This window comes from Somniosus microcephalus, chromosome 18, assembly GCF_052327205.1.
Source record: "Somniosus microcephalus isolate GS21.2 chromosome 18, FLI_Smic_1.0, whole genome shotgun sequence".
Taxonomy (NCBI): domain Eukaryota; kingdom Metazoa; phylum Chordata; class Chondrichthyes; order Squaliformes; family Somniosidae; genus Somniosus; species Somniosus microcephalus.
The window spans coordinates 64,712,234-64,738,720 of record NC_141004.1 but is presented as its reverse complement, the minus strand read 5'-3'; the positions used below and the strand labels follow the sequence as shown (position 1 = coordinate 64,738,720).

Sequence of the window (26,487 nt, the reverse complement as noted above, 5' to 3'; positions counted from 1 at the left end):
CGACTTCTGACCTTATGATGGGGGGAAGGTCATTGATGAAGCAGCTGAAGATGGTTGGACCTAGGATACTGCCCTGAGGGACTTCTGCAGCGATATCCTGGGGTTGAGGTGATTGGCCTCCAACAACCCCAACCATCTTCCTTTGTGTTAGGTATGACTCCAGCCAGTGGAGGGTTTTTCCCCCGATTCCCATTGACTTCAGTTTTACTAGGGCTCCTTGATGCCACACTCGGTCAAATGCTGCCTTGATGTCAAGGGCAGTCACTCTCACCTCATCTCTGGAATTCAGCTCTTTTGTCCATGTTTGGACCAAGACTGTAATGAGGTCTGGAGCCGAGTGGTCCTAGCGGAACCCAACCTGGGCATCAGTGAGCAGGTTATTGGTGAGTAAGTGCCGCTTGATAGCACTGTCGATGACACCTTCCATCACTTTGCTGATGATTGAGAGAAGACTGATGGGGCGGTAATTGGCCAGATTGGATATTTCCTGTTTTTTTGTGGACAGGACATACCTGGGCAGTTTTCCACATTGTCGGATAGATGCCAGTGTTGTAGCTGTACTGGAACAGCTTGGCTAGAGGCGTGGCTAGTTCTGGAGCACAAGGCTTCAGCACGATAGCCAGGATCCATAGCCTTTGCTGTATCCAGTGCGCTCAGCCGTTTCTTGATATCACGTGGAGTGAATCGAATTGGCTGAAGACTGGCTTCTGTGATGGTGGGGACCTCAGGAGTAGGCCGATATGGATCATCCACTCGGCACTTCTGGCTGAAGATGGTTGCAAACACTTCAGCCTTGTCTTTTGTACTCGCGTGCTGGGCTCTGCCATCATTGAGGATGGGGATATTCATGGAGCTTCCTCCTCCCATTAGTTGTTTAATGGTCCACCACCATTCATGACTGGATGTGGCAGGACTGCAGAGCTTTGATCTGATCCATTGTTTGTGGGATCGCTTAGCTCTGTCTATAGCATGCTGCTTCCATTGTTTAGCATGCATGTAGCCCTGTGTTGCAGCTTCCCCAGGTTGGCACTTCATGTTAGGTACGCCTGGTGCTGCTCCTGGCATGCTCTTCTACACTTATCATTGAACCAGGGTTGGTCTCCTGGCTTGATGGTAATGGTAAAGGGATATGCTGGGCCATGAGGTGACAGATTGTGGTGGAATACAATTCTGCTGCTGCTGATGGCCCACAGCGCCTCATGGATGCCCAGTTTTGAGCTGCTAGATCTGTTCTGAATCTATCCCATTTAGCATGGTGGTAGTGCCACACAACACGATGGAGGGTGTCCTCAGTGTGAAGACGGGTCTTTGTCTCCACAAGGACTGTGCGGTGGTCACTGCTACCAATACTGTCATGGGCAGATGCATCTGTGACAGGTAGACTGGTGAGGACGAGGTCAAGTAGGTTTTACCCTCACCACCTGCTGCAGGCCCAGTCTGGCAGCTATGCCCTTCAGGACTTGGCTAGCTCGGTCAGTAGTGGTGCTGCCGAGCCACTCTTGGCATATTCTGTGCCCTGGCTACCCTCTGTGCTTCTTCCAAGTAGTGTTCAACATGGAGGAGTACTGATTCATCAGCTGAGGGAGGGTTCCTTGCCCATGCTTGACCTGAAGCCATGTGACCTCATGGGGTCCGGAGTCAATGTTGAAGACTCCCAGGTCCACTCCCTCCCGACTGTGTACCACCTCTGGTGGGTCTGTCCTGCCGGTGGGACAGATGGAGGAGTCTGGGACATTGGCTGAAAGGTATGATTCTGTGAGTATGACTATGTCAGGCTGTTTTGCTTGACTGCTCTGTGGGACAGCTCTCCCAATTTTGGCACAAGTCCCCAGTGTTAGTGAGGAGGACTTTGCAGGGTCGACTGGGCTTTGTCGTGTCTGAAGCCGGTGCCGAGTGGTCTTATTATTGCTTCTGTTTATTATTTAAACTGAGCAGCTTGCTGGGCCATTTCAGAGGGCATTTATGAGTCAACCACATTGCTGTGGGTCTGGAGTCATAAATACGCCAGACCGGGTAAGGACGGTAGATTTTCTTCCAGAAAGGACATTAGTGAACCAGATGGGTTTTTACAACAATCTTTCATGGTCACCATTACTGATACTCGCTTTTTTTAAATTCCAGATTTATTTAATTAACTGAATTTAAATTCCCCAGCTGCCGTGGTGGGATTTGAACTCACAGTCTCGGAGATTACTCGTCCAGTAACATTACCACTATGCTATCATTCCCTTCAAGTAGCAATGAACCACCAGTGAGGGATATGTGTGAACAAAGTATTTGAACGCGGCTGTGATCCTAGCAATGTCTCCAGCCTCTGCTCACCGTGGATCTCCAGGAAGTACTTCCATTAATGTTCTCTTGTTTCAGTATTAATGCAGCAAAAGTTCACAAGGAAGCAAAAAGAACCGAGAGCGGAGTTAGTATTCCAACACGCTCTGTTTCAAAGTGGTACGACGTGGGTTTTTTCATTTTCAACCCCACACACACAGCAGGTTCCTGAATCGTCACTGTGCTGTTCTTGGGGAGGTGGTGGAGGAAGGAGAGGCAAAGTGCTTCTCTACTGGAAGGAAAATGGAACGTGAGTCACCCCACCCTGCTCGTGTTCTGAGCAGCTGGTTTGAGAATGCAATTGGCCTGTGAACAGGCCGACCCACACCCTCAGATAGAGGATGGAGTGGGCAGATCGACACTGGGAGGAAGCAAGGGCAAAGAAAAGATAAAGTGTATCACTCAATCTAGATAGACCTCTAGGTGTTACTGCTGCAACCCTTGAACAAATCTTGATGTTGATGGGATGAGATGAAGTGAGGTGTGAAGAGGCTCATGTGGAGCATAAACACCGACATAGATCTGTTGGGCCGAATGCCCTGTTTCTTTGCTGTAAATTCAATGTTTTTTAGCTCCCATTTTGACCAACTTCGTGCTTCTAATTACTATGCCGTGATCCCTGCTATAAGTGTAGTGTGCAAATTTTAAAAAATTCGTTCCTGTGATGTGGGCGTCGCTGGCAATGCCAGCATTTATTGCCCATCCCTAGTTGCCCCTTGAGAAGGTGGTGGTGAGCCACCTTCTTGAACTGCTGCAGTCCGTGTGGTGAAGGTACTCCCACATTGCTGTTAGGGAGGGAGTTCCAGGATTTTGACCCAGCGACGATGAAGGATCGGCGATATAGTGTGTGACTTGGAGGGGAACTTGGAGGTGGTGGTGTTCCCATGCGCCTGCTGCCCATGTCCTTGGTGGAAGAGGTCGCGGGTTTGGGAGGTGCTGCCGAAGAAGCCTTGGCGAGCTGCTGCAGTGCATCTTGTAGATGGTACACACTGCAACCACAGTACGCCGGTGGTGGAGGGAGTGAATGTTTAAGGTGGTGGATGGGGTGCCAATCAAGCGGGCTGCTTTGTCCTGTTGAGTGAGGACAGGATTTAGCACAGCATCCAAGCTCACTTATTAATAATGTCCATCAGCTGCAGATGTGTAGCTCAGCAAAGGGGTCAACATCTTGAGGAGAGGACAGGAAATTGGGGAATGTATATTTCTTTAAAAAGTTTGCCTCAACAGTACCATCTAGTGGTGCCAGTACACCACAACAGCTGGATATTTCCAATGGAGATTTTCAGAGTTATTGCTCCACAGGTGAACGACTAGAAAAATGTGCACACCAGGGTGAGGAAGGGAAGGATTGGGAGGAGGTGAAAGGAGAAGGAGCACAGTATGGAGACGTGCAGGAAATGAATAAGAGGTGTGTACAGGAATGTCACCTACCATCCATCTCCATGTACCTCCGCAGTTCCTGTTCCAGTCTGCTCTTCTGATCCTCCAGCTCCAGCTCACGGCCACTGAGCAATTAAACATGTAAAACCATTAGGTCTTTCTTCAGGACCAATGGGCCTTCTACTACAGTTACAGACCCCCAGTTTAAGAAAAGTCTCACAGCTAAAGCCTTCAATCCCTCTCTCCATCTCATTTTATGAATCTTTATTCTATTAAAACTACAATGTTCATTGCTTCTTTGAATTCTCCTTTCTTGCTCCTCCTCTGCTCCAGAATACATCATCCTACACACCCTCCATCCCTCTGTATCCACCACCGTACGTACCCTCCCTCCACTCTGTACTCAATGTCCGACACGCTCGCCCTGCTCTCTACATCGTCACAGCATTGAAATGGCGACTCACTGTCTCCAATTCTAGCTCACTCTTTCCTGGGATCTATAACAAGCTCTTCGTCCAGTTACTTTCTCACTCTTATCCCCCATGTGAAAGGCTCTGAGCTACACTGTAACACTCGCAGTAGAGCTCTTAAGTTACACTGTAATACCATCTCTGTAAAACTTTCGATTACACTGTAACACTGTGCTATAAGGATCTCTGTTTCCCTTTTCTATTTATCCAGTGTTAATGAACATCGTACGGAAGACCCTTCAGGTTACTTGGGCTGCCAAGGAGCTGGTTGTATATAGGGTGCTGGAATTCCTTCCAAAGCAGGACAGTGAGTGCAAACAGGATTGGAATTGTTCTCACGTTATCATTAACTCGGACTCCTCGCTCAGGAGCAGGTTCTTGTCTTGCACCAGGGCGATCCAGGATTGCATCAGCTGAGGCTGCTCGCCTGTCACAAAAAGAACGTTTAGAAACAATTAGGCCCAACAAGTCCATCCCTTTATTGATAGATCTCAGCCTCACCAACCCTCCAGAAAGGCATCCAATTGCCTCTTGAACCCACGTCTGCTTCCGTGTCTTTGTCAATGAACTTACTCTATTACCCTTTGCGCGAACAAGTTCCACCTGGCTTCCCTTCTCACTCACAATTTCCTGTATCCCCCGCGAGCTCCTCTTAACACAGGCCCACACAAACGTGTAGCACAGGAGGATGGACCTCACTCAGTTTCGGTCGAGCGCTGCTGACCCTGGGTGCACTCGGCAACAACATGGCCACTTTACTCGGATTCACCTGCAGCCCTCCCCGTGTCCCTTACGGTCCGTGCGCGACCCTATGTCCGCTCCTTTACTGCCCAGTGCATCAGGAAGAAGCTCCTCTAACACACACTGAAACAGTACAAGGGGCCACTGCACGTCGGGTTGCCAACCCCTCCAGGATTGCCCTGGAGTCTCCCGCAATCAAAGATTAATCTCCCGGACACTGCTGTGAGCAACTCGGGGGGGGGGGGGGGAATCATAGGGACATTTTTTTAAAATGGTTTGTTCTTGCTCCTGTTTATTGGTTATAAAAATATTGGAGATGGGGGAAAAACGGCTGTTTGACCGGGTGGGGTGGGCGGTCATGTGGTGATACCTCCAGGAATGTGTCCAACCAGAGTTGGCAACCCGAAGCGCGCAAGGGGCACGCTTATAGAAGAATGAAGAAAAAAAGGAGAACGTCACTGTTTCACCAATTCTCTCCCCCCCCACTCCCCCTCTCCTCCTGTCCCGGAGATGTTGACTGGTGTACAGTTCCACAGGTTCTGCTTCGCCCAGCATGGCCAGCTGGTGCTGCTGTGATGTGCGACAGACAACAAATCGAACAGCTTGCTGTTCACGACACAGTGGAACCCTCTGCTGGAATAAAAGCTGCCCTGCCTCCGTCACAAGAACACAACCCGTGCCCCATTTCTACTGCACGGAATTTAACGGGGTAATGCCACCAGTGGACCCGTAGCCCCCACTTTCTTTTTGCATTCATTCTTAGGATGTGGGCGTCACTGGCAAGGCCGGCATTTACTGCCCATTCTAATTGCCCTTGTGAAGGTTGTGAACTACCTTCTTGAGCCGCTGCAGTCTGTGTGGTGAAGGTACTCCCACAGTGCTGTTAGGGAGGGAGTTCCAGGATTTTGACCCAGCGACGATGAAGGAACGGTGATATATTTCTAAGTCAGGATGGTGTGTGACTTGGAGGGGAACTTGGAGGTGGTGGTGTTCCCATGCACCTGCTGCCCTTGTCCTACTAGGTGGTGGGGGTCGCGGGTTTGGGATTTCCCATACCACTGGGTTCTCTATCCCAGCCATGAGGTGGGAAGACATGGAGGGGTGGAAGTTCAGAGGGAGAGTCAGTCTGAGCCACTCTTCACACATCTCTCAGCAACTGCTTTCTGAGGGGGGAGTGGGGGGTAAGGGGTACCACCTCTCTGTGGTGGATGGGGCATCATGTGTGGAAATAAATAATTTAAAAGGGAAAGAAAAGCCAGAAGTGTGTTTTCCCTTGGTTGGGTCACTCTGGGATTGGCTCACAGTCAGATCCAGAATCGAAGTCCCATTAAATTGAACAGAACCGCTCCAGGACATGGGCGACACATCCGAATCAGTCAGATCACTGAGCAGCTCCGGAGAGAGGGAGCCTAAATAGGCAGGTCTCTGCTGGAGCAGGACATTTCACCTTTCTCTTTAAGACAGCAACAACTATTTTATATTCAAGTTGAGAGAGTGCTTTGAACAAAACGTACGTCCGCTAGACTTTAATGCCACCTTTAAAAGTGGACATGCTGGACTTTGCAAAAGAAGGGCCTGGTTGGAAAAGAGACAAATTTCAGTGGGGAGCTGGTGTCACGAATGACCTGCAGATCACCAGGAGATATTCTTCTCATACTCCTTGCTCAAATAGAACTTTATAAAGAGAAGCTACTCGATTTAATTGCATTGAAAATCTGATGGCTCTTACCTTTACTCTTGCGCATTTCCTGCTCCAGATAAATGCCTTGCTGCTCCAACTCATGAAACGTTTGTTCAATCTCTTCCAACCGCCTCTGAATCATCTGTAGTACAGAGAGAAAACAGAGGCTAAACACAGGAGAACACACAGGCTCAACTTGACATGAAACACAGCCCTAACTCAGGAGAAAACACCGGCTCAAGATAAAGCACAGGAATCCTCTTGAGAAAAACTCAGGCTTAACTCAAGGGGCAGCACAGAATCCACTCCAGAGAAACACAGGACCTACTTGAGAAAAACCACACGGGAAAATAAGAAATATATTTAAACGTAGTTGGGTAGAATTTCCACGGCGGTTCTCCCTGACTGTTTAGGATGGAATAGGTAAATTGGGAAAATTAGAGAAGGGAAAATCAAGAAACCAGTTGGGATCACTGTACAAATTTAAGGAATAGAATTTCCATTGGGTTTTCTTCCGATCGCCTGCTGTAACTTCAACGCAAACCCCGGAGAAACTTGTAAATGGCCATTCACGCCCATTTCTCCAGGATTTCTATCAATCTTCCGGCAAAGTTAAGGCAGGTGATGAGGAGAAACCATGTGGGAATCGCAGCTGTGAGTTTTTTGCATTAATTTAAAGAGATTTGCGGGTTTAGTGCGGAATGGGAAGGTGGATATAACTGGGCAATGAAAGCCTGGTTAATGCAGGAGACTGGCTTGGACTTAAAACAAGAACCCCAGAAAGCACGGAGTGAGAAGAAGCCATTTGGCCCATCAATTCCACTCCTTCCACAGACCATATATCATGTCAGGGATTCTACCCCATTCATTTGATCAAATGAGGGGGAAGTGCCGTAGAAATACTCCCTTATCTCCACAGGTAATGACCTAAACCTCTCAGAATGCTCATCGATCCTAACATCTCAACTACTCAACACTGCCGACCTTCATTCCACAGGCACCATCGCCCTCCTCTGCTCCGCCTGTGCAGGAAGTGCTGTATCCTGGGAGGTAATTAACCCTCTCGGGCTATACCTATTTCTAAGAATGAAATGCCCAAATGGCCAGAGTGGCACCATCAGTGGAACTAAACATCACCCTTTCCCCTCCTCTCCTGAAGGTGCTGACTCCTTGCTGGGGTATAGTTCCACGACCACCCTCCGATGCCTCTTGCTTCACGCGTGAGCCTGGAGAGTGACTGCTGGCAGGCTACTCCACCATAGGGGTATCACAGTCAAGCCCGGCCCGGCGCTGCCCTGCCCTCATCCGATGTCCACACACGTAACTTTCCAGCGGGGGAGTCACTGGATCACTGGATAGCGATTGGTGTGGGGGGGGCGGGGGCAGGAACGCTGGTTGATCTGTTCCCCAGACTTCCCTCACCTGGGACTGCGGAGCCCAGTTGTAGGTCCAATGCCGCCACCCCAACTGAGACGGACTAACTCAGCACAGGCCGGGGATTGAAGCTGGGACTTTCCTGGTCTGTGTGGGTCAGTTCCACATTGGGTGGTAGTCCTGCAAGAGTGTTGAACAATGTGTCAGCTGTGGCTCACTGGCAGCACTCTCTCCTCTGAGTCAGAATGGTTGTGGGTTCAAGTCTCACTCCAGAGGCGTGAGCATATAATGGAGGCTGACACTCCAGTGCAGTACTGAGGGAGTGCTGCACTGTCAGAGATGCCGTCTTTCAGATGAGATATTAAACCATCTGTCCTCTCAGGTAGAAGTAAAAGATCCCATTGCACAATTTCGAAGAAGAGCAGGAGAGTTTTCACTGGTGACCTGGCCAATATTTATCCCTAAACTAACATCACTAAAAAACAGATTATCTGGTCATTATCACATTGCTGTTTGTGGGAGCTTGCTGTGCGCAAATTGGCTGCTGCGTTTCCTACATTACAACAGTGACGACACTTCAAAATGTACTTCATTGGTTGTAAATCGCTTTGGGACATCCTGAGGTTGTGAAAGGCGCTATAGAAATGCAAATTCTTTCAAGTCTTTCTTTCAAATAGAGGCTATTTATATGATCAAATCATTATTGCTTGTTCATTTTATGTGCTGTCTTTTTATGTCTTTTATTTATTTTATGTCTGCTTTATTTATATTTAAAGTATGTATATGTCGGTATGTGTTTTTTTGTGATGGCGCCGATGAAGATGGCTGCCGTCCTTGCGAGCTCCGTGCGTACCAGGCAGCTCAGTGTTCTTGCTGCTTGGTGCTCTCGGCTCGTCAGGAAAAAAGCATTTCACTGACTAGATTACACTTCTTGTATTTAGTTATGTGACCAATAAAATTGAAATTGAAATGGAAACCGATGATATCGAATTCCTCATTAACCGGACTGAATCCTGTCACAGAGAAAACACATTCCGACACGGGTTTAATGTAAACAAAGGTCCTGTCCTCGGATTACCCGACATCCAAGTGCTTGCTGAGAAAACCTGTCCCACAAGCAGGATTTGTGGTCATTGCCAGCTAGATTCAAGGTTGTTTGTAATCGTTTCACTCTCAAGGCTCCTTTCAAAATCAAACAGTGATTACTCCTACTGTCCTCCCGATTTACTGTCTTCTGTAATAGTTTTTTCCCGTCTTTTTTTTATAAAGTGATTGCTTGTTATCGGTCCCGGTGATTTGGTACAAACAGTGAGTTTCTACACGTTCGGATTTAGCCCAGTTGGCTGCCATTTGGTGCTAAACAGTCCAGGTGGCGATGGAAATGCCAGATTCCGGGCAGACTGGAGTGACAACAGCAACAACTTGCATTTATATCGCGCCTATAACATAGTAAAATGTCCCAAGGCGCTTCACAGGAACGTCAGACAGAATTTTACACCGAGCCACATAAAGAGATATTAGGACAGGTGACCAAAAGCTTGGTCAAAGATGTAGGTTTTAAGAACATAAGAAATAGGAGCAGGAGTCGGCCATTTGGCCCTTCGAGTCTGCTCCGCCATTCAATAAGATCATGGCTGATCTTCAACCCCATCTCCACTTTCCTGCACTATCCCCATATCCCTTGATTCTCTTAATATTCAAAAATCTATTGATCTCTGTCTTGAATATACTCAACGACTGAGCCTCCACAGCCCTCTGGGGTAGAGAATTCCAAAGATTCACCACCCTCTGAGTGAAGAAATTTCTCCTCATCTCAGTCCTAAATGGCCGACCCCTTATTCTGAGACTGTGACCCCTGGTTCTAGACTCCCCAGCCAAGGGAAACATCCTCCCTGCATCGACCCTGTCAAGCCCTGTAAGAATTTTGTATGTTTCAATGAGATCACCTCTCATTCTTCTAAACTCTAGAGAATATAGGCCTAGTTTACTCAATCTCTCCTCATAGGACAATCCCCCCATCCCAGGAACCAGTCTGGTGAACCTTTGTTGCACTCCCTCTGTGGCAAGTATATCCTTCCTTAGATAAGGAGACCAAAACTGTACACAATACTCCAGGTGTGGTCTCACCAGGGCCCTATATAATTGCAGTAAGATGTCTTTACTCTTATATTCAAATCCTCTTGTAATAAAGGCCAACATACCATTTGCTTTCCTAATTGCTTGCTGTACCTGCATGTTAACTTTCAGTGATTCGTGTACATGGACACCCAGGTCCCTCTGAACACCAACATTTCCCAATCTTTCACCATTTAAAAAATACTCTGCTTTTTTATTTTTCTACCAAAGTGGATAACTTCACATTTCTCCACATTATATTCCATTTGCCATGTTCTTGCCCACTCACTTAGCCTGTCTATAACTCCTTGAAGACTCCTTGCATCCTCCTCACAACTTACATTCCCACCCAGCCTTGTATCATCAGCAAACTTGGATATATTACATTTGGTCCCCTCATCCAAATCATTGATGTAGATTGTGAATAGCTGAGGCCCCAGCACTGATCCTTGCGATACCCCACTGGCTACAGCCTGCCAACCCGAAAATGACCCATTTATTCCTACTCTCTGTTTTCTGCCCATTAACCAATCCTCAATCCATGCTAGTATAATAACCCCAATCCCATGAGCCCTAATTTTGTTTAATAACCTCTTGTGTGGCACCTTATCGAATGCCTTCTGAAAGTCCAAATACACCATATCCATTGGTTCCCCCTTATCTATTCTGCTAGTTGCAACCTCAAAAAACTCTAACAGATTTGTCAAACACAATTTCCCTTTCATAAATCCGTGTTGATTCTGCGCAATCCTATTATTAATTTCTAAGTGCCCTGTTACCATGTCCTTAATCATAGATTCTAGCATTTTCCCTACTACTGATGTCAGACTAACTGGTCTGTAGTTCCCCGTTTTCTCTCTTCCTCCTTTCTTAAATAGTGGGGTTACATTTGCTATCCTCCAATCTGCGGGAACCGTTCTAGAATCTATGGAATTTTGGAAAATGACAACCAATGCATCCACTATCTCTAAAGCCACCTCTTTCAAAACCCTAGGATGTAGGCCATCAGGTCCAGGGAATTTACTGGCTTTCAGTCCCATTAATTTTTCTAGTACTTTTTTTTTACTAATACTAATTTCTTTCAGTTCCTCATTCTCGCTAGAGCCTTGGTTCTCCACTATTTCCGGGAAGTTTTTTGCGTCTTCTTCTGCGAAGACAGACACAAAGTATTTGTTTAATTTCTCTGCCATTTCCTTATTCCCCATTATAATTTCTCCTGTCTCAGCCTGTAAGGGACCCACGTTTACTTTCACTAATCTTTTCCTTTTTACATACCTATAGAAGCTTTTACCGTCTGTTTTTATGTCTCTCACTAGTTTACTCTCATATTCTATTTTCCCTTTCTTTATCAATTTCTTGGTCCTCCTTTGCTGAATTCTAAAATCCTCCCAATCCTCAGGCTTACTATTCTTTTTGGCAACATTATAAACCTCTTCCTTTGATCTAATACTATCCTTAACTTCTCTTGTTAACCATGGTTGGACCACTTTTCCTGTGGGGTTTTTGTACCTTAGAGGAATGCATATTTGTTGTAAATTATGTATTAATTCTTTAAATGCTAGTCATTGCTCATCTACCGTCATACCTTTTAATGTAGTTTCCCAATCTATCTTAGCCAACTCGCTCCTCATACCTACGTAGTTTGCTTTGTTGTTTAAATTTAAGACCCTAGTTTCGGATTTAACTTAAATCGCTTTCAAACTCAATATAAAATTCGATCATATTGTGGTCACTCTTCCCTAAAGGCCCCTTTACTACAAGATTATTAATTAACCCTTTCTCATTGCACAATACTAGATCTAAAATAGCCTGTTCCCTAGTTGGTTCCTCAACATACTGATCTAGAAAAGGAGCGTCATAAAGGAGGAAAGAAAGGTAGGGAGGCAGAGAGGTTTAGGGAGGGAATTCCAGAGCTTAGAGCTTACCCATCAGGCACTTGGGGGGTTGTCTTATTTTACCAGGTTTCCTGATGGTGAGACTCCATTCAGGGCAACCTCCCTCTGATCTCCTGCTGGTTTCTTGAACCATACACCAAACCGCAGCCAGGAGGATGACTGGGTAACTTGTCACCAAGTCTTCACCTATACCACTTGACGCTGTGACCCGGGGAGTCTCTCCCTTCCATTCTCCCGCCTTCCATATGGGAGGCGGTTGTCCTCACTTCACTATCGCAGCGCCGCTGAGATCAGCGATTTGGCGGGATGATGACTGAACCCATGTCCTAACCACCCATGGAGCTACATGTTGTCCTCGTAACCTCCACCATCGACCTTCTCATGCACAGCATCCTTGTCATTGACCATTGCGCTGACTGATAAAGAGTGCCTCCATGCACACACTGTGTCATTTCCCCATGCTAAAAAGAAATCCCTTCAAAAGAAGTTCTTGCCCTGTTGAAACACACTGTAGATTCTATGGACAGATCATCCAGATTCATGAGGCCGAACGTGGTCAACTGTGAGTGGACCTTCCTGTTGGAGGTATTCAATGTCTCAGGCCAGTGCCACTCACCATTTGGGTATCAGTTGGGTGAGGGTCAGGGTTTCACGTGGATAACGAAGCGTGGCAGAATACCCAATGGATATACAGAGGGTCACATTAAAAAATGTCAAATAATCTGTTGCCCCCCCCATCAAAATGAATGATATGCCGTTTTTGCCGGCATTTCCGTGGCTCTTGTGCCAGTCATGGCAGACCAGCAGAGGAACCTCCTCAGAAATACACCCCCAGTGCGTCCGATTGTCTGGGGCTAAGAGAGATAAATTATGAGGACAGGTTGCATAAACATGGTTTGTATTCCCTTGAATACAGGAGGTTGATGGGTGATCTGCTGGAGGTGTTGAATTTTTTTTTAAGGATTTGATAGAGTAGATACAGAGAAACTATTTCCTCTTGTAGGGAATCCAGAACAAGGGGATATAATGTTCAAATTAGAGCTAGGCCACTCAGGAGTGATATCAGGAAGCAGGTTTTAACACAAAGGGTAGTAGAAATCTGGGACTCTGGAACCAAAGGCCGTGGATGCTGGGACAATTGGAACTTTTAAGAGAGAGAGAAGAGAGAGAGATAGAGGGATAGATAGGGTATCAAGGGATATGGAGCAAAGGTGGGGAAATGGAGTTGTGATGCAGATCCACCATGATCTAATTGAATGGCAGAGTAGGCCCGAGGGCTGAATGGCCTGCTCCTGTTCCTAATGTTCCTTAGCAACCTAGGTGAAGGCCCTGGACCCATCATGTAGGTCATTAGAGAGACACTAGGAGAGAATACAAGGTAAACCAGGAAGCAGTGATTAGGTGAAGCCCAGTTCCAACTTTTAAAAGCCTGTAGATTGCAGGAGGAAGGGGTGACTGAGGGGGTAAAGAGTTCCATGGTTTTGAGGTTCCGGGGAAGAGCGAGTTAGAGTAGGAAATAGTGCGATAAGTCTTGATTGCAGCATAGGGATGATGCAGTGAGGCGGAAGAATGTGCATTTGGAGCTTGTGGAAACACAAGAGTGGGAAATTCAGAGGAAGGCTGGTCAGAGTAGTATTAATAATATAGAGAATCAAGAAAGCTGTCTCTTGTTGCATTAATTCAGCAGTGATGAGTAAGACTCCCACCTCCCAGTTATATAGCACAGGAGGCCATTCAGCCCATCGTGCCTGTGCCGGCTCTTTGGTAGAGCTCTCCAATTAGTCCTGCACCCACGCTCTTTCCCCATAGCCCTGCAATTGTTTCCTTTTCAATTATTTATCCAATTCCCTTTTGAACGTCACTATTGAATCTGCTTCCACTACCCTTTCAGGTAGTGCATTCCAGATCATAACAACTCGCTGTGTAAAGAAAATCCTCATCTCTCCCCTGGTTCTTTAAATCTGTGTCCTCTGGTTACCGACCCGCTCGCCGGTGGAAACAGTTCCGCTCTGTCTACTTTATTGAATCCCTTCATAATTTTAAACACCTCTGTTAAATCTCCCCTTACCCTTCTCTGCTCTAAGGAGAACAATCCCAGCTACTCTAGGCTGATGGGAGTATCCGACCATTTCACACAGAAAAGTAAACCATTCCGTGCAAGGATCAGTGCAGATGGTGATTGGGGTGGCGAGGTGTATCCTCTCATTTTGCCTCTGCTCTTGCACCTCACCTGCCAAGGTAACTCTTTTCCCAAATGACTGCTCATGCTCGCAGTCAGCAGCTGCCAGGAGGTGCCGGGTAGGTCTCACCCTCTGATTTGTCCTCCATCCCACATGGCTGACACTACAGCCTCTGCTTGGCCTTTCCCTCGCAGTACAGTTCAGACAGGGTACTGCAATCAAACCGCTCTATGATCATACTCCATCACTTTGAACATAGAGGCTAAGCCCGCTGTGTTACCCCACGAGGTGAACCTTGTGAATGTTGTTGAAATGGACCTTTAGTTACCCGATTCTGTTCTAAAAAGGGGTTGCAATGGGCCAGTCTGGAATGTGAAGGTATTACATGGCTAATATCCTACATTACCTGCGCTTTCAAAAACCTCGCCATTACTTCCTGCTTTGCACGACGTTCAAAAGTTCTCAGTCGCCATGTTTCCCGCCTTGCAGCTGACTCCTCCGGGCTTAGTTTCTGTGACAAAAGGAACAATTTCTCTTATCTTTAACTTCAGTTTCAGCCCTTATTGACCATAGAGATTTGAATGTATTTCGTATAAGGAGCAGGCGTAACTGAACGTGAACCGGACACAAGCGCAAGTGAACCGGACACAAGCGCAAGTGAACCGGACACAACCGCAAGTGAACCGGACACAACCGCAAGTGAACCGGACACAACCGCAAGTGAACCGGACACAAACGCAAGTGAACTGGACACAAGCGCAAGTGAACCGGACACAACCGCAAGTGAACCGGACACAAGCGCACTGAGAGCCTCACATCAATTCACGATAGAGGTGTCAGCTGGTCAGTTATCTACCCTGCTCTCCTGAAGGACCTGTTCTGTGCTGAGCTCCAGTCCCATGGACCCAGCATCTCTCCGTCGTCTCACCCAGGTGGCCATTCTTCACAGTCACATCTAGACAATATTGGCAGGATATTTGACCACAATGGTCATCACAGCCAAGCCCAAACCTGTCCTCGTACACTTTCCCATTGGGAGTCCCTGGATAACAATCAGGGGCAGGAAACCCAGCTTGGGATTTTCCTTCTTAATGCAGGCCAGTTCCTTGTGTTCAGCTTAGAACAGCCTCTAAGTCAGGAATGTCCTGATGCAGGTCAGAGCCAAACAAGACAGAAAAATTAACTTTAATAATGGAGAATAATGAATTACAAAATAAATGTCAATTAAAAAAATGATGTAATAAACTTAAAGCTGGTTTGTGTGTCTGCGGTTCTGGTAGAAACGGAGAGCAACAGGGAGATCCAGCACGGTGTCGTCTCACTGAATGACGATTGGCAATTTAATGCCAACTATTGTTCAATTTTGAGCAGTTTTGCGCCGTGCCCTTTAGAAGCTGGATGGAAATTGCAGTTTCACTCAGAGTCCTTACAGGCAACAGACAGAAGGGACCTTCAGCCTGTCAGTCTGGGCAGGATGAAAAACCAGCGGGGTGGATCTTGACTTTGTGCGATAGTGTGAAACAGGTGATAGCGAATCGGCAGCTCATTTTACATCTTTCCCCATTATTATTTCCATTGAGTTCTGGCACAAGGTCAAGATCTACCGCCAGATATGAGGCCAATATGAACTACTGTAATAAAATATGCAATCAGGTCAGAAAGGTCTTCACTTAACAGGAGCGAATACCTAGGGGTGCAATTCTAACCAAATTTGCCAGGTGGGAAGCCCTCGGGATCAGGTGGGACGCCGGTTTTCACCCCGCCCAATATTACTCTCCGCTGACTTCAATGGAGTCACATCGGGTGGCTGTGAAACCAGCGTTGCACCCGATCCCGTCAGTTTCGTGACCTGCGGGTTAGGTTTGAATTGCCCCCTAATATTATTCCGTTAGCATTCAACACAGTGAATTTAAATGGAAAATGTTGAGCGAGCAATCTTCATCTCTCAGGTGTGGAGTCACGTCTACTCACGGTTTTGATTGGTGACTCAGTGTAGCCTTCCAGCTCATCTTCGCTAAGGGACTCTTCCTCATCCTCCTCCGATTCCTCATTCTCACTCAGATTGCAAGATTTTACTGGATAAAAGAAATACAGAATCACAGAGTAAGGGTCCTGGCTCTCCTGAGAGATGACGCACGGTGAAATCGAGGGTTGGGAGGCAGGGTCTCACTGTGAGCGAGAGCAGGCCGGGACTTGGGGCACATGCGGCTATGAGGCTAAGTTGTTGTGCAGTTTGTGGCAGGAAAGAAAGTGGGGCGAAGGGAAGTCTTCCGGTCAGTGAAAGGAGGAGTTATATTAATGAGACCGCACTCCTCAATTCACTTCACCTGAGTGAACTTTGCTCTCGGCCCTCCCTGTACCCACATAAAATGAGCAAGTTAGTAAGTCAGCGGCCTGGCCTGTGGGAGCTGGATTCTGAAGGAGACCTTTCCATTCTGAAAGCAGATTGAAAAGTCGTGGCTGTTGGGCGTACAGGTATTTAATTAAAGTTTAGGTTATTCCACATTGCCTCCCGGTCTAGCAATGCCTCGAATTTAAAATTCTCATCATTGTATTCAAATCTCTCCACGGTCTCACCCCTCCTCAAGTCTAGCAACCCTCTGGGAACTCTGCGTTCATTCAACTCTGGCCTCTTGTGCAGCCCCGATTTCCTTCGCCCCACCATTGGCGGCCGTGCCTTCAGCTGCCTGGGCCCTAAGCTCTGGAATTCAGTCCATAAACCACTCTGCCTCTATTTCCTCCTTTAAGATACTCCTTAAAACCTACCTCGTTTTCCTAATATCTCCTGATGTGGCGTGTTTTCAAATCTTGTTTGAGAACGCTCCTGTGAAGCGCCTTGTACTACGTTAAAGGCGCTACATAAATGCAAGTTGTTGAGACGAAAGATGCCAGTTTTCCATACTTCGTTAGTTTCTTTGCCACCTTTTCCTACAGTCATTGATTGCTGGCTTTAGCTCCCAGACCCACTCTCCAAGTGTTGGGAGTGTATTACAATTAGTGAGAGGGACGAGCCTCACAATCCTCGGTGCCTGTATGAGTGTACTCGTGCCACCGGCGGGCGGGCTCAGTCCTGACATTGCCAACATCACGGGGCTGCCGTGTATTCAACCCCGCTGCCCCTTCTGTTTTCATTCATAACGGGACACGGGCGTCGCTGGCAAAGCCGGCATTTATTGCCCATCCCTTTGAGGACTGTGCCTTGTCGACATATCATAGATTGTCTTTTTAATAAGTAAAAAGAACAGAAAGACTTGCATTTATATAGCACTTTTTGCAATCTTACTACGTCCCAAAGCGCTTTACAGCCAATGTCACAGTCATAGAGTCATAACGGCACAGGAGGAGGCCATTCGGCCCATCGAGTCCGTGCCAGCTCTCTGTAGAGCAATCCAGTCAGTCTCATTTCCCCGCTCTATCCCCGTAGCCCTGCAAGTTTATTTCCCTCAAGTGCCCATCCAGTCTCCCCTTGAAAACATTGAGTGTCTCCGCTTCCACCACTTCTGTCGGCAGCGAGTTCCAGGTCCTCGCCACTCGCTGTGTAAAAAAGTTTTTCTTCACGTCCCCCCTGTATCTCTTGCCCAAAACCTTAAATCTGTGTCCCCTAGCCCTTGTACCATCAACCAGTGGGAACAGCCTTTCCTTGTCTAGCCTATCCAAACCCGTCATAATCTTGTACACCTCTATCAAATCGCCCCTCAACCCCCTTTGCTCTAATGAAAACAAATCCAGCTTCTCCAACCTGTCCTTGTAGTGAAGATCCCCCATCCCCGGAACCATTCTGGTAAATCTCCTCTGCACCCTCTCAAGTGCCTTCACATCCTTTCTAAAGTGTGGTGACCAGAACTGGACGTAATACTCCAGTTGTGGCCTAACCAGCGCTTTATAAAGGTTCAGCATAACTTCTCTACTTTTGTACTCAATATCTCTATTTATGAAGGCCAAGATCCAATATGCTTTGCTAACCACTCTCTCAATATGTCCTGTCACCTTCAGGGATCCATGCACATTAACTCCCAGGTCCCTCTGTCCCTGCACACTCTTTAAAACTGTGCCATTAAGTGTATAATGCCTCTCCCTGTTCTTTAAATGAAGTACTTTTGAAGTGTAGTCACTGTTGTAATGTAGGATGCACACAGCAACATCCCGCAAACAGCAATGTGATAATGACCAGATAATCTGTCTTTTAGTGATGTTGGTTGAGAGATGAATATTGGCCGGGGAGAGGTCCCCTGCTCTTCTTCAAAAAGTACCATGGGATTTCTTACATCTACCCGAGAGGGCAGATGTGGCTTCTCCCCCAAAAGATGGCACATCTGACAGTGCAGCACTCCCTTAGTACCGCACTGGAGTGTCAATCCTAGATTTTGTGCTCAAGTCCCTGTAGTGGGACTTGAACCCACAACCGTTTGATTCAGAGGCGAGAGTGCTACCACTGAGCCACAGCTAACACCAGTGGTGTAAGTAAAGTAAGGTAGGCAGGAGAATAGATCTGATAATTAGATTCCCCATCTCTTGGGTTGTCCTGGATCTTGTACCATTTCCTGGCCAAATGGGTAGGTAGGCAACCTGTTCCCAGGACGCTGGCAACGCTCCTAATGAGCCAACTGAGCAGATATGGGGTAACTCAATCTCCAATGTTCTATCTCTCCCTGTAGGCAAGTACCTAGACTTTTCTCAGCTTCTCTCTTGACATTATGGTTGGGATAGGGAACTCACAATATTGAAAACTAAAATGCCAACAGATTGTAGTTGAATGGACCATTTAAGGGTTAAGTTCGCTTAATCTCTCCTTACACAAGTATAAGTTACTGCTGGTTGGTGACAGAATAGCTCATCAATGATACTACTGAACCCAAACAGGTCTAAACTGGGCCAATTTAGAAAGAGTTGAGTGTTGATCTGTTGACAGCTGGGCACATTTGGATGTGCCCATCCCTTTACTAAAATGGTGCTTCACACATTTGTGTAGTGTATTATCGGGGAGGAGTCGGGTTCCCAGTAGTCGGTCTGGTGATTGTGGCCAATTCCCTGGCAGTGTAGGGAAGGTTCTTTGTTGCTACTGAAATGCGGTATTAAATTGAAATTTAACTACATTTTTCCACACTGAAAATTTGAATTTAGGCAAATGGTCAATTCTAGGAGTAAGTAGTAAAGAACGATACTTTCAGGACTGATATCAGGAAATTCCTCTTCACACAAAGAGTGAGCAATGGGTGGAATAAACTTTCAGATAGAATAACAGAGGCAAAAGCCCTGGAAACAATTGGATGATGCACTGGGAGGTTGTTAGAATTTCTGTGGATGGATGAATCAAGATTGGCCGTGGCCTTTCTCATCCCTAATTATCTTGTGATTGCGTGGACACTTCAAAAATTATCCTTAGTGGGGGGGGGGAGCGGGGAAAGCCGGAGAGTCTTCAAACACTCTTAAAGTTGATTTTAATGGTGAAGTGAATCTTCATCATTAACCCATAAGATCTCATTGGTGCCAATGGGCACTAAAGCAAACCCATTGTGGTTCTCCTCTTCAATGCCCTGTCAGGAGGGAGTTCCTCAACATCTCTTGGTAACAGAAAGTTCTATTGCAACCATTTCAATTTAACTCGGCAATAATACAGCTATTATGGAATATTTTCCTAGAAATTTAGAGACTTTGTGGTAGATTTCCCACCACCTGCCCCCCCCCCCAACTTGCATATTAAAAGGGCCCATCACCTGACTCGGGTGAGTGCACCAGATGCCAAGCCACAGGCCCGGGAGAAGATTGTGGCAGTCACAGCGATGGTGGAAATGGGGTGGTCAGTCACTCCCCACCATTTTTGGGGGCAATAGTGCCCCATTTCCATTGGATGGGAAGGTGGGGGAGGACTCAAAATCTATCCTCCGTCATTTCCCATTGATAGCTCCCTGAAAGTCCATTAGCATCTGCTGCCTGCTCTGTTAGAACACCTAGTGCGTCTACTTGCATATGTTCCTCCCCAGTGAAACAGCAGATGTAAGTGTAAAGGAGTCAGTCTCCTTCACTTTATACTGAGATCTGCCTTTTCCCTAAGATTAGCCCCTGGATATTATTTGAGGAGGACCGGGGCAGTTAATGAACACCCAAACTAACTGAGCATCACTAACCTGGATTTTCAGTCTGTTTTTTTCTGTTAACATATATATATGAAAATGTATGCAAGATACAAACTGCATAAAAAATGCCATTGGTACATGTATTGTATACTTTTCAGATAGGAGCTGTACACTATTTGGACAGATGTTACTACTTGCACAGAGTATGTACAGTGTTTATATCATTGGACATTGACCAATGAAATTTGTCTCCTCCATGACCAACACCATTTGACCTGCTCTCGTGTGTTGGCTCCCTTTGCTATGGTGACTCTATAGACTGATGAGTTTACAGCACGCAGACACAAGCAACAGAGACGCACAGACAAGCCACACAGTACCATCCAGTTGAATGGTCAGATTTTACCCAGTGCCCACTGTATTATGTAACATTGGGGGTTTCAAATTATGGCTCAGGAGCCTGTAAGGCATGCATATCCGGGTGACTTAATTCCTCCTGGTGTCTTAATTTCTATTTGTGCTTAGATTTCTCACTCTGCTGGTTTCTCCTGCTTGAATATCATGGGCCTGGAGATTTTGAAAGGCTCTCGGTACTGTTCCCTTATTGGCATCATGGGTTTGGCCAGTTTCCAGGAAGGTTTGAGGTAAAGACAGTCGAAAGTTGGCCACAGCTCACCACCATACTGGGCAATCTTACTCATAGATGCCGCAAAATTACAGAGTACGGAGAATTTGAAAGTTGAGCTAATGCTTTAGGAAGGTCATTGTCTCAGGCTGGTGTCTAGAGCTGTTATTAGGGTAATGTTTTAAAGAGCCTGCAGTGCATCTGCCCAGGAGGGCCAACAGTCCAACTGGATATCTTTTTCTTTATTCATTCATGGGATATGGGTGTCATAGCAAGCCCAGCATTTATTGCCCATCCCTAATTGCCCTTGAGAAGGTGGTGGTGAGCCGTCTTCTTGAACCGCTGCAGTCCGTGTGGTGCAGGTACTCCCACAGTGCCGTTAGGGAGGGAGTTCCATGATTTTGACCGAGTGACGATGAAGAAACGGCGATATATTTTCAAGTCAGGATGCTGTGTGACTTCGGGGGGGGGGGAGAACTTGGTGTTCCCATGCGCCTGCTGCCCTTGTCCTTCTATGTGGGAGGACGCGGGTTTGGGAGGTGCTGCAGAAGAAGCCTTGGCGAGTTACTGCAGTGCATCTTGTAGATGGTGCACACTGCAGCTACGGTACGCCGGTGGTGGAGGGAGTGAATGTTTAAGGTGGAGGATGGGGTGCCGATTAAGTGGGCTGCTTTGTCCTTGATGGTGTCGAGCTTCTTGAGTGTTGTTGGAGCTGCACTCATCCAGGGAAGTGGAGAGTATTCTATCACACTCCTGATTTGTGCCTTGTAGATGGTGGAAAGGCTTTGGGGAGTCAGGAGGTGAGACACTCGCCACAGAATAGCCAGCCTCAGACCTGCTCTTGTAGCCACAGTATTTTTGTGGCTGCTTCAGTTAAGTTTCTGGTTAATGGTGACCCCCCAGGATGTTGATGGTGGGGGGATTCAACAATGGTAATGTCATCTACAGTGAGAGGAAGTTGTCTCACCCCCTCATCTCAATCAATACATAGCGAGAACAGAACAAGGGGTAGCACACAAAACAAAGCTGCAACTGATTGGATGTTAATTTTCCCAATTTCCTTCCCCCACCCCACCCCCTCTGCCCGCTGGAATCTTTCCAAAGTCGCCACGCTTCATGGAAGTGCCAGTTCCAATTCAGTGTTATTGTGTGGAATTTCAATGGTCTAAATCACTTCCAAATTATTCATGTGGAATTCAAATGGACTAAACAACTTCTAGCCATCATCAATGCACAGAATGTCAGTGTGCTGAACCACTTCTGATTCACTCTTAAGGGGCAGATGGGTTGGGAAGATTTCCTCTGTGCGCTTTGTGTACTAAAATATGAAGACGGGGTTTAAGAGTAAAGACATCTTACTGCAATTATATAGGGCCCTGGTGAGACCACACCTGGAGTATTGTGTACAGTTGTGGTCTCCTTACCTAAGGAAGGATATACTTGCCATAGAGGGAGTGCAACGAAGGTTCACCAGACTGATTCCTGGGATGGGGGGATTGTCCTATGAGGACAGATTGAGTAGACTAGGCCTATATTCTCTAGAGTTTAGAAGAATGAGAGGTGATCTCATTGAAACATACAAAATTCTTACAGGGCTCGACAGGGTAGATGCAGGGAGGATGTTTCCCCTGGCTGGGGAGTCTAGAACCAGGGGTCACAGTCTCAGAATAAGGGGTCGGCCATTTAGGACTGAGATGAGGAGAAATTTCTTCACTCAGAGGGTGGTGAATCTTTGGAATTCTCTACCCCAGAGGGCTGTGGAGGCTCAGTCATTGAGTATTCAAGACAGAGATCGATAGATTTTTGAATATTAAGGGAATCAAGGGATATGGGGATAGTGCAGGAAAGTGGAGATGAGGCAGAAGATCAGCCATGATCATATTGAATGTCGGAGCAGGCTCGAAGGGCCAAATGGCCTACTCCTGCTCCTATTTCTTATGTTCTTTACACATAGAGCACAGAGAAACACCTCCTCCCTGGGTAAACTTCCAGTGAACCAAACAAAGCCCAATTCACTCTTGATATATCAGGGTAAATTTCCCTTTTCAGTGGACCCGGCCCGGAACTGGGTCCTCCGGAAACAACATGCAAACCTTGATCAATGGGGAGAAGATCACGGGCTGCCTGGGCACAACTTCCTGATGTGCGCTCCAGGAAGATGCGGTTCTGCACTGGGAGGGAATAGAGTTCCAGCAGGCCAAACCACTTCCAATTCCCTGTCGTTGTGTCAAACTCCCAGCCGGCTCTGCTACAGTGCCATTGACTAGAACTCCGGTCAATAAAACTATTTCCAATTCTCTCCCATTATTGGTACAAATTCCAAGCTATGATGAAACCTCACCACATCAAGCATAGTCAATCCAATGCCAACTATCACAAAGAGACCAACAACCGTTTAAATATCTGAGCACTTGGATTAAATATATTGAATGGGTATTTTAGTTTCCATGTTAGGGAAGATTAGATGGTGGTGATAAACTCGCCATGTTTATCTGTAAGTTCTTGAAATACTCAGGAGTTCCCAATGGTTGTGTGTGTTTAACCAGTCAGTAGATGGACCAACAGAGCAGGAAGCTCACAGGAATGATTCCCCGCCTGTGCTGTGTTAGCGGATCTTGCCTGGGCAGTAATAGGGGTGCTATAATTGGCCGCACTTTCCCTGAATTAGGCTGGAAATAAATTGGCTACTGTTCCTGCTTCAGATCACTGTCCAGTGGCCTATGTGTGTGGATCTCGGGGGCGCTCTCGACCGGGGTTAGTTGTGATGCACCTGGGATCAAACGACCAATCAGTATGCACCGTCTAGGCTCGTACATTCATTTGGACACAGTACCAGAGAGTGCTCAGTGCCTGTGCAATTGTACCCCAGTACAGAGTCAATCCTTTCGAAAGAGGGTCAGAGAAAATAAGTGAGAAAAACGGCCCAAAATACTCATACTCTCGTCCAAGAAAATTGGGCTAGATCTTATGAATTAGCATTTCTCATGCAGGGCTTTATGGGAGAACTGGAAATCATCATGAAAGGAAATTACTGGCTCCAACCTATGTTCAGCTCTTTGGTTTGCAGCTTTCTGGGTGCTTGATCTATGGTAAAATTCTCTGGGTGCCAGCTCTGTGGGTACCATGTGAACCGAAGGCATTCGGGAAAAGATGTGAGTGCACATTTTTTTATTCATAGGATGTGGGCGACGCCAACAAGGTCTGCATTTATTGCCCATCCCTAATTGCCCATGAGAAGGTGGTGGTGAGCCGTCTCCTTGAGAGTCAACCACATTGCTGTGGGTCTGGAGTCCTTAGCCAGACCAGGTAAGGGCATTAGTGAACCAGATGGGTTTTTATGACAATCCAGTAGTTTTATGGTCATCATTACTGATACTAACTTTTTATTCCAGATTTATTTAATTAATTTAATTTAAATTCCCCAGCTGCCGTGGTGGGATTTGAACTCTCACCTCTCATGATCATTAAGTCCAGGCCTCTGGATTACTGGTCCACTAACATTACCACTATGCTACCATACCTCACCTATGAGTAACATAAATCACCTGGGCATGGTTCACCAATCAATGCACAATCTAGTGAAAGTCAGCAAAGTTCAGAATGATTAATTGATAGCTTTTTCTTGGAGATGTGTATGTCCTTGCCTACACTGAACAATGAGAAGATGCCTTTGCTAACCTGGCCACTACCCTAAACATCAGGACCACGCAGGGGGAGATAAGCAAAGACCTCCAGGCACCCCCCAATCTTTTGATAAGATGGCCTGAAAGTGCAGGAATGGCTTGATTTGAGATACCGGTGTATTAGCAATTAAATAGGTGTGAGGCAACGAGAAAGCATGATGAAGATGCACTGAATAACTGGCCTCAGACATGCTCAGTCACACTGACACCATTACATGAAATAGTCAATGTGGCTCAGGAGAGTGAATACATATACTGTATCACTACTGAGTTAAACTATTTAATCATGTTCTGAAAATTCAAGTGGAGAAAGATATAAAATTGGAAATTCTAAATTCAAGGTGAACCAACCCCAAAATTGAAATTAAAATGATCCACAATATGGATAATGGTGAAAGACTACTGGAGGATCTTTTAACTCCAGGTGATGACTTTTTTAACCTTGTTTACTATTCAATGTATAACAATATTCATAATATTTTTGTTATGTTATGTAAAACAAATGGGTAGAGATCTGCATGACAGAATAGATCGAGATAGATACATGATGCTGATGAAATAATGTTTAATGTTTTTAAAGGTCACAGGGTGTGTGTGTGTGGGGGGAAACTATAAGGAAAGGGTTAACCAGACTGTCTTGAAGTCTGCTAATATTATACTGCGATTGAACTCTATTTTTATATTGTAGGAATAGTAATAGTGAGGAAGTTTGTGTCAATTTAGGTGCAGTGACTACTGAACTGTTGAATTAAAACTGACCTTAAAGCAATAGTCAGTTTAGATAATACAGTGAACCTAATTAAAGGATGTTCCAGTGCGTATATTTCAGAGAGCTTTAATTGGTTGATAAGTTCTGCAGAAGGAAACATCATGCCTTTCAGAAGCAGGAGGTTGGTATGGGATGGTACAAATTTACAATTGGAAGTTTCACTTGGTAGGTTATATCTTAAAATGGTCAGAAATCATCGCTACAGACAGGTAGAAAAGCTCCTTTTATTCATTCATTAGGAGGAAGGCCCTGAGCCCTTACTTGCAGCTAAGCACCTGCCTGAGAAAGAGCACAGATCTGGAAAGTTAGGGAGTGTAACAAGTTAGGCAGTTACGGATCTATGGCTGCGAGGACAGGACAATCAAATCAGCGTTGAATGATAACTATGCAACGTAACAATGAAGCATGCAAATTATCATGTAGAAGGGGTGAAAAAAGGCATAAAAAGTGGATGCTGGAACAGATACTTTGGAATTCGATTAAGGTTTGAACAATCAAGTACACCGAGCTTGGAACTGTAATGTCTTTGGATTCTCTGTTTTGTCGTGTCTCTGTTAAGTGTATGTTTAATCATTATATGCTTAATAAATCGGTGACATCTGACATTTAGGGCTCGATTTCCCAAGCCCCGAGGAGGCGGGTTTGGAGGCGGGAGTGGTGGGAAAATTGTAGAATCAGGGGCAGGAACCCATCCCGCCCCCAACCCACCTCCGTGCCAATGTCCCAGGAGGTGGGGACCCGACCTGTGCTGGGAGCCGCCTCCCCGAGGCGGGAAGGGGATTAGTGCCAATTAACTGCCTGTTAACAGGTAGTTAACAGACAGTTTTTTGCCTAATCCCTATTTTTAGCCCTGAAGTGTGGGCTTCCCGACAGCTCCGAACCACGCCGAGTTAGCGAGGCGGACCTGCAGGGGTTGGAGGGATCGAGATGTCCGTTGTGCAGGTGAGTGATGGGTGCATGTGTGCAGAGGTAAGTGTGTGAGGTAAGTGTAAAGTGTTTTAATAAGTTTTACTTACCTTTACTTTCTCCTGCAGGCTTCCTTCCTTCAGTTCTCGGGAGTCCCTCAGCTCACCGGCACAGAAAGCAGAATGGCCGCTGAACTGTCAAAAGCTGCAGCCTCTGCTTTCTGGTCTGGAGAGATCTCTAACTGAGTCTGAGTAAAAGGACTCAAG

At 46.4% G+C, this 26,487-nt stretch overlaps 1 protein-coding gene across 3 annotated transcripts in view; it reads right to left on the bottom strand.

The window, feature by feature from the left end:
* LOC147105331 (F-actin-monooxygenase MICAL3-like) overlaps nt 1-26,487 on the bottom strand; it is a 161,750-nt gene that overhangs the window by 2,974 nt on the left and 132,289 nt on the right. For all 3 annotated transcript variants that reach the window (XM_086011594.1, XM_086011596.1, XM_086011595.1), the window contains 5 exons: nt 16,136-16,239; nt 14,571-14,675; nt 6,649-6,742; nt 4,518-4,605; nt 3,760-3,833 (listed from right to left, as the gene is read on the bottom strand). In XM_086011594.1, the coding sequence (XP_085867720.1) occupies nt 3,760-3,833; nt 4,518-4,605; nt 6,649-6,742; nt 14,571-14,675; nt 16,136-16,239 (465 nt within the window). The remainder of the gene's footprint in view (nt 1-3,759; nt 3,834-4,517; nt 4,606-6,648; nt 6,743-14,570; nt 14,676-16,135; nt 16,240-26,487) is intronic.